The sequence below is a fragment of the Aedes albopictus genome, chromosome 3 (genome assembly GCF_035046485.1).
Source record: "Aedes albopictus strain Foshan chromosome 3, AalbF5, whole genome shotgun sequence".
Lineage (NCBI taxonomy): Eukaryota > Metazoa > Arthropoda > Insecta > Diptera > Culicidae > Aedes > Aedes albopictus.
Genome location: NC_085138.1, coordinates 439,048,748 through 439,064,247, shown reverse-complemented (window position 1 = coordinate 439,064,247; position 15,500 = coordinate 439,048,748). Strand labels below are relative to the sequence as shown.

At 39.6% G+C, this 15,500-nt stretch overlaps 1 protein-coding gene across 2 annotated transcripts in view; it reads right to left on the bottom strand.

Annotated features, from left to right (window-relative positions):
• Positions 1-1,312: 1,312 nt before the first annotated feature.
• LOC115268069 (uncharacterized) overlaps positions 1,313-15,500 on the bottom strand; it is a 375,447-nt gene continuing 361,259 nt past the window's right edge. For both annotated transcript variants that reach the window (XM_029876002.2, XM_062856588.1), the window contains one exon: positions 1,313-2,011. In XM_029876002.2, the coding sequence (XP_029731862.2) occupies positions 1,944-2,011 (68 nt within the window). In that variant the 3' untranslated portion in view covers positions 1,313-1,943. The remainder of the gene's footprint in view (positions 2,012-15,500) is intronic.

Here is a 15,500-nt window from a genome sequence, read left to right as displayed (position 1 = left end):
AACGAGGCTTGGCGATACAAAATTTTATGCAATGATTTTTTCACAATGCAACTCAATTGAGTTGCATAATGTTCATAATGCAACTCAAATGAGTTGCATTATGAACGTTATAAAACCATTTTTTATTATGCAACTCATTTCAGTTGCATTATGAACCAGTTCGAAAAAGTTGGCCATCATGATACCCAAATGAGTTACCTATATAAAATATAAATTATGATACTGAATTGCATAAAACAATTTTCGGTTCACGGCGTCCATCACATGTTACTTTATACAATTCAATATCATAATTTACATTTTATATAACTCATTTTGGTATCATAATGGCCAATTTTTCCGAACTGGTTTATTATACAACTGAAATGAGTTGCATAATGAAAAATAGCTGTATAATTTTCATAATGCAACTCATTTGAGTTTGAGCTTTGAGTGACTGTGGCCAGGGATTGGCGGTATGCACCGTGCGGTGCGAAAAAAAGCGTGTGCTTCACACAATCGCAAGTGCTCGTCTCCCGTTTTGCCGAGAGACAAGAGACGTATGAGTGAGAGCTTTCGTAATTGTGCGAGAGACAATCGCAGCACTAGCTCTACGGCGCAGGGAGTAATGCACGGTGCTTGGGACTGCGCTTGTCTCCAAACAGAAAAAAAACAATTAATAAATTAATTGAAGAGTTTGTGTTTTCGGCAAAGTTGTTAAGCTTGTCAAGGGTTGACAAGTGATGGGTCGTTTGATTCGAAATTTTTCCAATCGTGCGTAGTATCAAGCCAAGTGCCAAGCACGGAGACAAGCACCGAGAGAGTGCATACGACAGAGCGTGAGAGACAGGAGAGCTCCAGCGCGCGGCAAAGTAAGCGAGCAACACACAACCGATTGCGCGTACTCGTCTCCTTCTAGTTTGTTGTGCTGTCTCGTAGCAGAGTGTGCGGCACGCAAAGAGTTTTGAGTCGCACCCTATCCCTGACTGTGGCTGCCGTTCTTGAGGAGATGCATGTTTTCCTTAATATGTGGATTGAAAACCAGCATTCATAATTTGCACAGGTTTGCTGATAATTTTTTTGAAAAATATTTTCCCGTAGAATGCCGGAGTAACCATCAGCAATTTATTTAAACTTTTGGTCATATAGGGCTATTATACGGCCAATATAGAACAGGGCAGCTCTACATTAGCACTGTATTAGCACGCAAGGGGAATAATAGTGCCATTTGGTTACTTGGGTGGTCCAAACAGTCGCCTGTACTATGTGTTTAAATCACTTTTTTTTTCAATATGGGCAATAATTATATGGAATTCCACAAAAAACTTGATAATTCATTAATTATTTATGCATTTATTGATTACGCCAATCTCTCCACATTTTCTTGAACAAAAATAAAAATCACGGAAATGATTTTGATGTTTTGTTTGTGCAAAAATTTTCTTTCTATTATCGGAAAAATCTTCTCTCATTCCCGAACGGTCGTCGTCGTCATCAGTGGTGGATCCGGATGAGATATTTTTTGTCACTTCCAAGAGAGCACAGCATAGGACCCGGCGGAGGATGACGGGAAATGTTGTAAGTTCTGTTCCGACATGGTTCGAATCTTCATCTCGGAACGTGTGTCCTAAACAAATACCAGAATCCGGAATGGTGCTTGATGCCTCCTCTCTTACACGTAAACGACACACACATGGTGTAAGCATGCTAGATATGCTAACTAACCTCTCCCCGAGCTTCAGGCTCGGGGTGTCTGCCCCCGCTGCCACCACCACCATGCGCAATTGGTTCACACCTTCGGAATCGTTGAGGTTTCAGAATCTACGGCTACTTGATCTCACCGAAGTCACCCCCTTGCTTTCCCAGAAAAAGAGTGTTTGGATTTTGTTTGAAGAATAACCGTAGTAGCCATGAAACGTAATCCTTGGTTTTTCCGGCTGTCATGTTTACTTGCCTCCTTCTTCTTACCCGTTTCTGTCGAATGTACGTTCGGGTTGGTACATTTGGTGAACATAGGATACTTTGTACGTACCTGCAAAGCGGAAAAGAGGAGAGAAATAATTTGATTAGACAGTTTACCTAAACCTCTGTCGGTAGGAATTGAAAAATGTATTTGATTTTCCATTTCGTATTGGTTGTTTAAAATGAATTTGAAAACTGGACAATTTTTTTTATTACCGTACGGGATTGGGCCGAAGGGTCTCAGATTTTCATGAAACTTTTTCTGCAGGCAGGGCTCATGGATATATGTATGAACAAAAAAAATGAGAAAAATTCAGGGTCGCCTATTTTCCCGGATAACTCAGGTGGAAATTCTTTGTTTTCCCCTGACACTACTTACCTTGAAAAATCCTAACTCAAGAACGAAGCATCATAGAAACAAAGTTTTTTTTTCAGAAAATAAAAGCAAATTTTCTCAGAATTCCAAAAAAAAATGAACTAGAAAAAGTTTTCCACAAAATTATCCACAGTTGAGAAAATTCGTAAAGAAAAGCCGGAAAAACAATGCCCGAACTCGTGGAAAATTAAAAAAAATATATTTCTGAGAAGGTTATTCCATAAGCTTTAATCGCTGAAATTTTTGAAATGCACTTTTTTTTCGTTTTTGAGTAATGGCCAATTTTGTTGAAAAATGTCCAAATGTGTCATATAAGTTTTTTCTTTCAAAAATCATAACTCAAGAACGAAGCATCGTAGAAACAAAGTTTTTTTAGAAAATGAAAGCAAATTTCCTCAGGAATCTAAAAAAATATGAAAAGAAAAGTTTTCGACAAAATTTTCCACCGCTGAGGAAATTTATAAAGAAAAGCCGGAAAACCTATGCCCGAACACACAGGATATTTTCGAAAAAATATTTTTGAGAATGTAGTTTCATAAGCTTTGTTGGCATAAATTTTTGGAATGTACTTGTTTTTCGTTTTTTATTTATGGCCAATTATGTGAAAAATGACCATATAATATATGCGTACATGGTTATTGTCCATAAAATTGACCCATAACTCAAGAAAGAAAAAAAAAGACCATTCCAAAAATTTCAGCAATCAGGGCTTATAAAATTACCTTCTTAAAAATATTTTTTTCGAAAATTTTCCGCGAGTTCGGGACTAGTTCTTCTGATTTTTCTTTTTCAATTTTCTCATCGGTGGAAAATTTTGTGGAAAACTTTTTCCACTTTATTTTTGTTTATCCCTGAGAAAATTTTGCTTTTTTTCATTCAAAATCTTTGTTTCTACGATGCTTCGTTCTTGAATTATAATTATTCAAAGAAAAGGCTTATATGATACATTTGGACATTTTTCAACAAAATTGGCCATAACTCAAAAACGAAAAAAAAAAATGCATTCTAAAAATTTTAGCGATTAAAGCTTATGAAATAACCTTTTAAAAAATATTTTTTTAAAAACTTTCCACGTGTTCGGGCATTGTTTTTCCGGCTTTTCTTTATGAATTTCTCAATTGTGAAAAATTTTGTGGAAAACTTTTTCCAGTTCATATTTTTTTTTTGATTTCTGAGAGAATTTGCCTTCATTTCCTGGTAACACTTTGTTTCTATGATGCTTCGTTCTTGAGTTATGATTTTTCAAAGTAAGTAGTGTCAGGGGAAAACAAAGAATTTCCACCTTAGTTTTCTGGGAAAACATTTTCATGAAAATCTGGGACCCTTCGGCCCAATTTCTACGATAATAAAAAAAATCCCAGCTATTTGATTTTCTAGTGACCTCCTAGGGTAACTGGGATCGATTCCCGATCGGTTCAGGAATTTTTCGGTATGGGAATTTTCTTCATATTCCTAAGTAGAAAGTGTCCATGATGAGGAGCAACTACGAATAAATGAAAATGTCTCATTCTCCAGATATTTTGGTGAGCTCATTCCATACAACTTTCATCATCAATTCATTATAAATCTATTCCTCTTTTACGTGTTTAAATTTTTGATAGAAAAATGAAAAAAAATAGAAACTGTCTGTCAAACTCTATCCAAACAAAATGCTGGTACAAAAACACTTTTAATTTAAATTATATATAGTACCGTCGGTACCCAAAACTCTCTCTCTCACATAACAAAAGCTTGAAATAATCCCGGTGCCCCAGTTACCCACTTGATCCCGTTCAATTTTGAAATTTAATTCAACTATCGCATCGTTGAACCATACTTTTCCATCCGGAAGTGATGCTTCTAATTCTAAAAACCACTCGAAGCATGATATGCATCTCTTTGTCATCCGTTTTGCCCCAACCCAACGCCAACGCTCGAAAAAGCAAGCCAGGGGTGTCCGTTTCACCAGTGCATCACTCACTACCGGTGCTGCTGCTGCTGCTGTTGGTAGTGCTGCAGTGCTCGAAATTCTAATTACACAATTGCGATTAGTTTTTCCAAGCTCGGAAAAGCGGATTAATCTGCACACTAAATCCGCACCCGCAATTGCCGTTTTTTTTTATTATTTGTCCGGGTGTGCGCGCTCTCTCGGATGTCATGCCACCCCGTTCATTCGTATATTTAGTTCGTATGTCTGCAGGATGTGCACTTTTTTCCCTGTGGGTTCGATTGCACGGGGCAAGCGGAAGAGGAAGGGGTTGGTGCAGTGTTATTTCGGTGCATATCATATAGCACGTCACCGAGCTAAGCTCCGTGAGTATGTGAGCTTTTTTCTCCGACATATTCAAAGGCTAGAGATGACACAGGGGTTCCCAACTCTAATATTTATTATTCAATGAACTGCTATCAGATTTCAAAATTTGAAATAAGTTTTTTGAATTTCCTGTTAAATATTTCTTAATTATAATTGGCTTCTTTAGCGGTGTTGAGATAATTCCATATTCTTAATCTGCATGCAACACTGAGCCGAAATCCAAATTTTCATGAATTTTGGTGCCCGGGAACCTATTTTAAAATCAATTTGAAGTTTGTATGGAAGCGATTTGTCGAATCACCCCTCGTCGCATTTTGTACTGGGCGGAGCTGTCAAGCAGTTTCATAGCTGTCAAAAGGTGATTTTGAAAAATGTCTTCGAAATCGATTTTAGGTACCAAAATAAAGTTCTAAAAATCTGAAAAAAATCATAGTAGTTCAGAAAAAGATGCTCTTTCGTATAGATTTAAAAAATCAATAAATTTTTCTTAATTTAAAACCCCAATTATATCTATGATAATGGAGATAATGCCTCAAGCCTCAGAGTAATAAATGTAGCTGTGATCAGTATAAAACGAGCTCACCAATCCACTACACATCTTTTTATTAATTCTGGACTTCGCTTTGAATAGGCCGTGAGTTTTCTGTGAATCAGCGCAAAGAAAACGCTTGACGGAGATTGGCAAAAAAATATAACAGTGGATTACACTCGAAAAATACTGAACTGAATCAATTCGGGAACCCCTGCCCGTCAGGCATCTAGGCAAAGAGCAGCACGTCAAGTGCACCGAGTGCACAAAAATACAAAAACTCCCCAATCCAGAGCCCGGCCGGGTGGAGAGCACTTTCAAATGTTATGCTATCATCATCGCTTGCTGGCTGCTGGGTGCGATTGCGATGTGATGCGATGCGATGGCACCAGCAAACTATCCGGAGTGAAAGGGAAATATTTATGCAATTCGCTCCCAAACAAGCCGAGAGGCGAATATCCCGTGTTTTGGTGTCAGGCGCGCGCGTATATACACCGGCAGCAGCAGCACCAGCAGCCTGGAGGAGCAGGAGGACGTTCATAATACATCCGCTCAACTCAATCCGCACACGAGCAGTTGGTTTGTTCACGTTGCACATACATACAAATGGGTTGCGGTGGCTGGTGATCCGGTGAGTTGCGTTGTTCTCTAAAACATCAATGCGTCAAAACAAACAGATTTGATGCGACTAACCGACGCTGATGAATATGATTTTGTTGGGCTTCGGTACAAGTGGATTATTATTGGAAAAAATAACGATGAAGCCATTATTGTATTTGGTCTGTTTAGAAAGAGGTATCCAGTCTTAGCCGGTTCCACTTATATAGCGATTTTTATATAGAGAAATTTCTTTTCACTCTTCCGGTAGTTGTTTGGATTTCCAGGTCGTGACCCTCAACCGGCCAAGTTTTCTGAACCTATCTTGATGAGTTTTATTGCGATACCACCCCTATCTACTGCTTTGTTGGTTTGAGGTTGTCAGCAAAGAAGTTGGATCACTTCTGTCCTCTGCTGCACTGACTTACTCGTTTCCTCTGTTGTTTTGGTCTCCTGGGCCTACATTCTTCACGCAATTCAGTTACTAATCAAAGTACTGCTTCCACCTTTCAACTACCTCACATACCTCCGTACGGAGGCTCCCTGCACATTTCTGTTCGTGGCACGAAGCCATCACAGGATGCGTTGAGATTTTGGTAAAACTTTTGTGTTTCTTTAGAACGGCACAGCAGTTCCATGTCCTCGCACTCCGTTTGTTCGTGATGGCGGTTTTACCTCCCGAAAGATGCGCCCTTGCCTGTTAACGCTGCCGCAAGTTTTTCCGCGTATGCAGAGGCGTCCCTGACCGTAAGCAGAGGCGAAACCATCCAGATCGATGCCGCAGTGGAGGAAGATTAACCCTTTTAAACCCGACATTTTAACATTTTGATTTAAAATCGAGCCCTGAAGAAGGTCCTCTCCCCGGACCGTAACGTCAGCAAAAATTTAAAAGTAATCAATGCAAGTTTGTTGACTGTTGAAGCCGAAGCACACTCTTAGCGACTTGTGTTGCTTCAGTTCTGCCAGATATTTACGGAAAGGTTTCGGGGAATGTATGATCACTAGGTTGTAATAAACTTATGATCGGTTGCGGGTGGTTTAAAAAAATTTGAAGAAAATTGTCAAAATACCAGAATTTTTAAAACGTGTTTTCTGAGGTCAGGGCCAGCGGGAGGTTGAAGTTCTAAGTACGATAGAATTCATTGAATCGTACTGCTTCGTTGCATACAGGGTCTAGCTGTCCATAATAAGATTGATCGGGCAGGAAGATACAGAAACATCCTGATCCGCAGTGGTCTTTCTGGAGCGTAGATGGTAAGATCAATCTGACCAATTTGTCTGTTCAATAAAATTACATGGATATTACATGGATCACTGACGGTGATCGATGTACATGCTGGCAGGCGTCACCACGAACGATAAGACAAGCCTAGGTAGCAGTGTTACGATAGATAGGGATACTTTCGTGGTGGTGGAGGAATTTGTCTACATAGGGACCTTTTTAACGACAGAGACCAACGTCAGCCGTGAAATAGAGAGACGCACCATCAATGAAAGTCGGGTCTACTATGGGCTCTACAAGAACCTGCGGTCGAAAAAGATTCACCCCCGCACCAAATGTACCATAAGCCGTTGATCTTCTACGTTCTAGCATATCAATTGCCAGAAGTTGGCATTGATGTTCGTACGGCAGAAAGATATTTGGATCATTCCACGGTAAATGGCGTAGAGCAGATCAGCGTGTAGCCAATCTCCAAAATTGACCTCACAAGAGCGCAATGCAATGCTTTTGAAGCAGGTGGGATCGCGAAACTAATGAAACTAATAACGGTGCATTTTTATCCGGGGAAACCGTGCATCATCATTGCTTTTCTCATCAACAAATCTTGTGCGTCTGTTTCTGAAATTAATTCAGCAGGTAAGCTACCGCCTTTTCTCTTGATAGCAAAGCATAGCATGAACATTGAGTACTTGCACAAATCGTGGACGCAGATGGCACTACCACAACAACATAGATCTACAATAACATAGACTCACTTTTCTTCACACACCTGGTCAAGTCCTTGCAAGTATTGTCATTTTATAACTCATCTACTTAGAAAGCTTCTTAACCTGATACAGCTTTCGGAAGGTAAAATAGCGAATTATCAAGAGCTGCATGGTCATATATCAATATAGCGTACAAATAATTAATCGGAAAGATCTCACCAAGCTTCCATCTCGTCAGTTAATCACACATACGCCTTGATTCCTTTACCTTTCTGCTCCAAACTTTGCACTCGTATCAATAGATTATTCGCTGCAAATTGTACGATACATGTTTTTTCACTTTTTACTCAATGTTAACTTTTTGTACCGAACAACAAACTACCAGCAACGTGGGTAGATCACCTTGGAATGGTGCTTTACAGCTTGAGATCTTCCACATTAAATTTTGATCTCGCAATTCTTCTACCAAATGTAGCCAGGCTCCTGTAACAACGTTCCAGGATCAAGATTAAATGTAGTTTCTTTTCTGCGGTTCTGTTTGTGTGTTAAGTGTTTACTTTTACTGTTTTGTTTTTGGAGGATTGAATTTATTCAGCTAAAATTTTCTAAAACGAACTTATGAGCGGCTTATTTAGCTGTTGTACAGCAATACTATTTGTTGGGATATCCTTTGGATATCACCCTTCCACTAACAACACCCAAATCTCTGTAACACCTAAGCCTGAGAGATCGTAGAGCTGTCTACATCTTTCATAGGTGTTGTAACCGCTGGCCGCACTGCCCGCGGTTACTACAACAATCAACAAGCGTCAACGAATGAAAGAAGACAATGCAGAGGAGAAGAACACAAAACAAATATAGAACTTTAACCTAATGTGAATTAGTAAATACGTGTTCAACTAGTTTTCTAAAATGTTAGCTTATATCTATTACTAAATTTGATATTCTAGCAACGTTGTATGGAGAAACTTTAAATTTGATCGTATCAACCCGGAACAAAGCTTTTTCAATCTATATTAGCGTCCAAAACAAGTGTGAAAAATTTGAGAGCGATTGGTTGCGTCCCCGTATTCCGCATTGCGATTGAAATTTGTATGGGAGTTAGTAATGGAAATCGTACTTTTTTGCATTTTACCCATAAGTTGAAATCTTTTGTCTAATATCCTGTAACTAATAATGACGTTAAAGTATAGCCTAGAATATGCCGAAAAACGTTTCCGAAGACCGCAAAGTAATCCGACGCTTGTGAAAAAAGTTATTCACCTGTGGTAACTTAGGCCAAAAACTGAGATTATATTATTGATGTTATTCCTTAACATGTGAAATATTAAGCACCACCGGGCAATCTGTACGATATAACTTTTTTCACAAGTGTCGGATCACTTTGCGGTCTTCAGCAAAGTTTTTCTGCATATCCTAAGCTAAACTTTAATGCCATTAGTTAGATCGTTTTATAAGCATGAGCATGAGCATTGGTACACTTCGTAGTTGCTACTCCGTGATTGACCTGAGCTAGCGAAATTGCACAGAGAACCAATTGGTTGGGGCTTGGGATTTGCCACCATCCTCAATGTACACGTTTCGAGAGCTCAAACTTTATTGGGTCAATAACGGCGCTGGCCACGTCCTTACTGTCTACCGAGGAAAGGAAAGGAATGTTAGTTCGACAACTGTTGCTACTAGAGGTTGTATGTACCACTGGACCCTCCACAGTTGTCACGGGAAGGAGTTTTGTTAGTAGGGAGGGATTGATAGTTACATAGATCCGGAATACACTTTGGTAAGCGATGCGATCCATGCAACTAAACAGTATACACACAAATGTGTCACCTCACAATTTGGAAGAATGGTGAGACCATGAACATTTTAAATTAAAGTTTATGGAATGAAAAAGATTTTGCGTCACCTCGCAATTGAGAGGACTGGTGAACCAATACTACTATGCTACTTGCCATGCTACTTGTATGCTACTTGCCATGAAATCGATATATTGAAACAAAATATTGTGCCGACACTAACAGTGACGGACGGCACAAACTTAGGAAAAATACTGACGCATAATTACGGATCAAATCAGTGTGGCCAGCACCGTAAGGTGCCGCACTGCACAGAATACAGGAGAATTTTTTAAACATAAATTTAATTGAAAAATTTGGCCGACACTTGAAGTGACGAATTTTGCAGTTCTTGTTAAGTAAATATATGAAGCAAGGTTTTAAACTAACAGATAAATTTACTGCATCTTTCAAAGAACAAAAGCTTGTTCACCGATCATCAATCATTCATTCGAGCACCCGTCGACCTATCGCTAAAACGATACAATCGTGCGACACTATTTTTCGACACTCGCATGTACAACAAAGAACAGCACAATACTAAACACCCGCGCATCTATTGTTTTGATTTTCACGCGAGACAATAGCGAACGCGATCGATTATGCTGAGATACTCACAGCTTACTGGAGCGATGCATGCACAGCAAAGAACAACACAATACTCTTAATGCCCTAAGTTAGATCGCTTTAGACGAAAAATTTTAATTTATGAGAAAAATTAAAAAAAAAACCGTTTACCCATACTAAATTCCATTCAAATTTCAATTGCAATTACAAAACTCTCCTAGGGTATCTTGAGGAATTCCTTCTGTGATTTTTCCAGGAACAACTCCAGGGATAATTTTACGAATTCCTCCAAGAACTCTTATTGGGAATTGTTTAGGGATTTCCTTAGGAATTCCTTTTGTAATTGCTTCCGAGATTCCTTCTGGGTTTTCTCCAGGAATTTCTCCAGGGATACCCAAGCAACACACATGTTATAATAGAGTTACGACAGCGCAAGTTTTGGTTGTATATAAGTTTATTTGACGTTATTCTAACATTGTGTTGAAATAACGTAAATTGAACTTCTATACAACCAAAACTTGCGCTGTCGTAACTATTATATAACATGTGTGTTGCTTGGGTACCTTCAGGAACTGCTAAAGGGATTCCTCCAGGAATTCCTCCTCGAACTCTTCATAGGATTCCTTCAGAATTTCTCAAAAAATTCTGTAGTACTTCCTCCTGGATTTTTTCAGAAACTCCTCCTGGGATACTTTCCAAGAATCCTTCTGGGATTTCTTCAAATTTTCAATTTCCCCTTGGAATTCAACCAGAAATTCCCTAAGAGATTCGTCCTGGAGTTCTTCTAGAAATTTCTCCAGGAGTTTCTACAGGCATTGCTCCGGGAATTCCCCTAGAAATTCTTTCAGGGATTCCTCCAAAAATTCTTTCAGTAATTCCTTCTGGAAAAACTGGTCCACAGTTTCTTCAAGGGATTTGTTCTAGGATTTCTCTAGGGAATCCTCCAAAGGTTTCTGAGGAATTCATTCAGGGATTCTTCCATGAGTTTTTCCACGAACTCCCCAAAGTACTCCTCCAGGGATTCTACCGGGAATGTATGCAGGGTTTCCTCCAGTAGTTCTTGTAGGGATTCCTCCAAGAATTCCTCCAGGGATACCTCTGAGAAATCATACAGGGATACCTCCAGAAATACCTCTGGAGATTCCTCTAAAAATTCCTCCAGGAATTTCTCCAGGAGTTCTTCTAGAGATCCATCAGGTATTCTTCTGGAGATTCCTCCAGAAATACCTGCAATAATTCGTCCAGGAATACCTCTTCTAGAGATCCTTTCAGAAATTTATCTAGGGACTCCTCCAGAAATTCCAACAGGTATGTCTCCAGGAATTCCTCCAGGAATTCCTCCAAGGGTTCCTTCAGGAATTCCATTAGATAATCCTCTATGAATTGTTCAACAGATTCCATCAGGTTTTCCTCCAGGAATACCTCTTGGCATGCCTCCAGGAATTCCTCAATGGATTTATTCAGGGATTCCTCCTTGAATTGATCTTGTGCTTCCTCCAGGAATTCCTACAGACATGTTTCCAGGAATTCCTCTAGAGGGATTTCTCTAGGGTTTCCTTCAGAGATACCTTCTAGAATTCCTCAAGGGATTTCTCCAGGAATTCCTCTAGAGATTTCTTAAGGAATTCCTACAGGTATGTCTCCAGAAATTCATCCAGGCATTCCTCCAGGCGTTCCGCCAAGAATTCCTCCAGGGATTTCCCTAAGAATTTCTCCAGAGACTCCTCTAGGCATAACTCCAGGCATTCCCTCCAGGCATTCCCTCCAGGAATTCCTTCAGACATTCCTGCAAGATTTCGTCCAGGGACTTCACCAGAATTCCGTCAAGTTTCCAGCTAGTTCTTCAATATGTTGAACATCTTTGTTGTAAACGACACATTACCCGAGATACAGGGGATAGACAAAATTATAGGGACAGGTAAAATTTCCCCTTCTCAAAAAATATCAAAAGGCTATAACTTTTCGAAAAAGCATCAAATATTCTCAAATTCTCACTGTAAGTTGATCATCTATTTGTGTATCAGTGGACAAAATTTGGAAAAGATCGAACTATTCTGCACAAAGTTATAAAGATTCTAAAGAAAGGTATAATTATCCGATAGCCAACTTTGAGCTGTTATATCTTTGGATTAAATGAACTGAATGCAATGAAATTTTGATCATTTATGACTTATATATTGAAAATCTTTTGACATTACTTGAAATTCTTAACATGGAAGAAAATTATAACGATTAGATTAAATTTCTCATAAAACACCAAATTTTCTTAAACTTCATTCATTCCAAAATTCAAGATGCTAATTATAGTTCATTTAAATTCCCTCTGATTGTCTTGAATACAGATATGTTTTGAAAGTAAGTAACAACATAGGCGTCAATTTATTGAAAAAGTAATGGGATGCATATTAAAAATAGACCAATTTTTCTCTTGGTAATAATTTCAAGCTTAGTCATGCGTTTTTCAGAGCTCATTTTATAAGTCATAAATGGACAAATTTCATTGCATTCGGTTCATTGAATCTGAAGATATAACAGCTTAAAGTTGGCTATCGGATAATTCTACCTTTTTCTGAAATGCTTTTAACTTCGTGCAGAATAGCCCGATCTTTTCCAAATTTTGTCCACTGATACACAACTAGTTGATCAACTTACAGTGGAAATTTAAGAATATTTGATGCATTTTTCGAAAAGTTACAGCCAATAGGACATTTTTTGAAAAGTGAAAATTTTTCCTGTCCCGATCATTTTGTCTATCCCCTGTATATGTATTTGAAGTAGTTTTTAACATTAGGTGCCACCTAGTGGATAAATCACAAACCATACAGTCAACCGTTAGATGTTTCTTAACTTACTAAATAAATTTGCGGATACTGGAGTTTGAATATGGTTGACACTGGCGCCGCCAAGCGGACGAGTCGGGAACCAGGGCCACCGTTATCAAATATTTCTTAGCCTGCTCAATCAATTTTCCGAAAACACTATCCTTCTGTCGCTTCAGCATCTTGCGGTATACTTTGTGCAAAGTATGTGGCCAATTTTGGCCCAAGATAATCTGGAATAACTCCGGAATCATGCGGACATGTACTCATGTCTCAATCTTAAACTAGAAGTTTAATCAAAATCCGTCAAAAACAAAAAAAAAAGTTATGACCACTGTTTTGCTTTTCCGAAGGTGAAAACTGTATGTATGCTGGATACACCAGCACGGAAAAGCACGCTATCACAACAATATGCACAATTCCAGAAACAACCCCTTGAGGAATGCGTTATGGAATCCATAGAAAACAATCTTTAAAGGAATTTCTGTGGAAGAATCCTTAGTGACACCTTTACAAATTGCCAGATACTATTTAAATCCCCGAAGAAATTCGTAGAGGCATCCCTGTAAGAGTTCTTGGATAAAACTCTGGAGTAATCACTAGAATAATCATTGGAGGAATTCCTACTAAATTAACTGAAGAAATTTCTGTTAGGATTTCAGTCGAACTTGTGGGGGAAAACATGTGTGAATCCATTCCTAGAAGTATCTCAGCAGAGTTTTTGAGTAAATATCCGATTATCAGTGCTATAGGAGCTAGTTATTGATAGACTACATATGTTTGCTTTCATCCAATGAGCAAAAGTAAGTTGAAATGTCTATAATGATTGGCTATTTTCTATCTGATGTGACGGGAATTAGAGCATATGACGAAGTAAATTTCTATTCTATATGAAACATTTTCAAAAATTATTTGAAAAACTGTAGAAAATATATAGACTACCAACTAGTAGAAACAACCACTTCAACCCTGTTACCGACAATCACAGCCAACCACCAGCGCACAAAATCTAAAACGGAGAATCAGAGCATGTGAGAGCGTGCAAATCCCAGTCCTAACCCGGTCGGTACGAAACGTCAAACACCGATTCTCAATCGTCAATTTATCCTTCTTCTCGCATACTCTCGCAAATGTGTGTCACAACAAAACCCCGCCAGACACTGCAAAAATCGTCCTGTTTGACATTTGCATCTTACCCCAAACCCCAGCGATGGTATTCAAACCGCATGCTCTCTCTCTTTCTCTCTCACGTGGCGATTGAGGCTGCCTCTCTTTTGCACCCCCACACATCCAAGCACATACAATCTCACACGGTAATATGTATTCATCCACTTGACTCTCCGTGTATGTGGAGACCGGGCGGAGAGAGAGTCAACTTCATATCGCCACAAACACGGAGATTTGAAAACATTTTGCCACTTGGCCTACCTTCCGAGCTGTCAATTGCATAGTACATTTAATCCTGACCGGGTGGATGGAGACTGCCGTAACGGGATGCTGCGGATCGGCGATAATTCCCAGAAGTCGTCGTCGTCGCTGTTGATATTTGACCCGGTCGACTAGGACGACGACGGGTGGTACGAACGACTGGACGGATGGTTTCGCCTGAGGGTAGGCAACTGTTAATTGCTTCACTTCACTGGTTTCTGGGGACACTTTCACACGAATATCACTACTAGGTGCGATTGGGACACTAGGATGCCGGAAGAATGTTGCTCAGCGAACCGGAAATGTTTAATGTTTGTGTTTTCTTCTATTTATATCGTGCCGTCGCCGTGGGTGAGACCGTGGGAATTTTACTCTTATTTTCCCACGGTTGCTTTACTGGTTGATTTGTTTTGATTAGCTACTGGCGAAAGAGATTGGATGAATGCCCATCTAGTTAGCTTCAGTAGCAGATGTTCTGAATAAGCTCGCAATTAGAGAAACTATCCATGTAGGCTATTAATATCCATAAACTTCCTTGTTTTCATCACTTGCACTCTCCGGAGAATTCCTAATTTCACACTTCACGGAATGTCTACAGAAGTTCAAAACAGAGAGCCTGAGGGCACCATCAAAAGTCGAACTCTTAACCTCAATTAACGAAGTTCGCTAAACTTTTTCCGATGTCAAGCAAAGCTTGAAAACCTTTCACCAAAACACCAAAAAATTCACCCGAAACTATTCGTTTCCGCGACCCGTGTCAAATCACGAAAATCTGTCAAATCTCAGATCAATACCAAAACACACTCTCAAATCAGCAGCCCTTTGGTGCTTGTGGGCCATACACCTCTCGTGCCAAGGGGGCGAGGTTGAAAGGTGGGAGGGGGAAAACATTCAACCGGCCAACCGACCGACCGACCGACTGACTGCGACGAAGCTTTTCACAACCCAAAAAAAAAATATCACACGAACCCCGAGCAAAAATGCTCCGCTAATATGCTCCACGCCGCAACGCAAACTCTCAAAACCCATAAACGAAGCGCTCGACAACTCGCCACACGAGGACCTGACACATCCGCTACGGTTTAGAATCGTCGATCGACTGGTGTGTTTCTCCATTGCGTACGACGACGACGGGCTGGCATGCTGCTGCTTCTGCTGCTGTCTGGTGTGCTGAAAATATTGCACA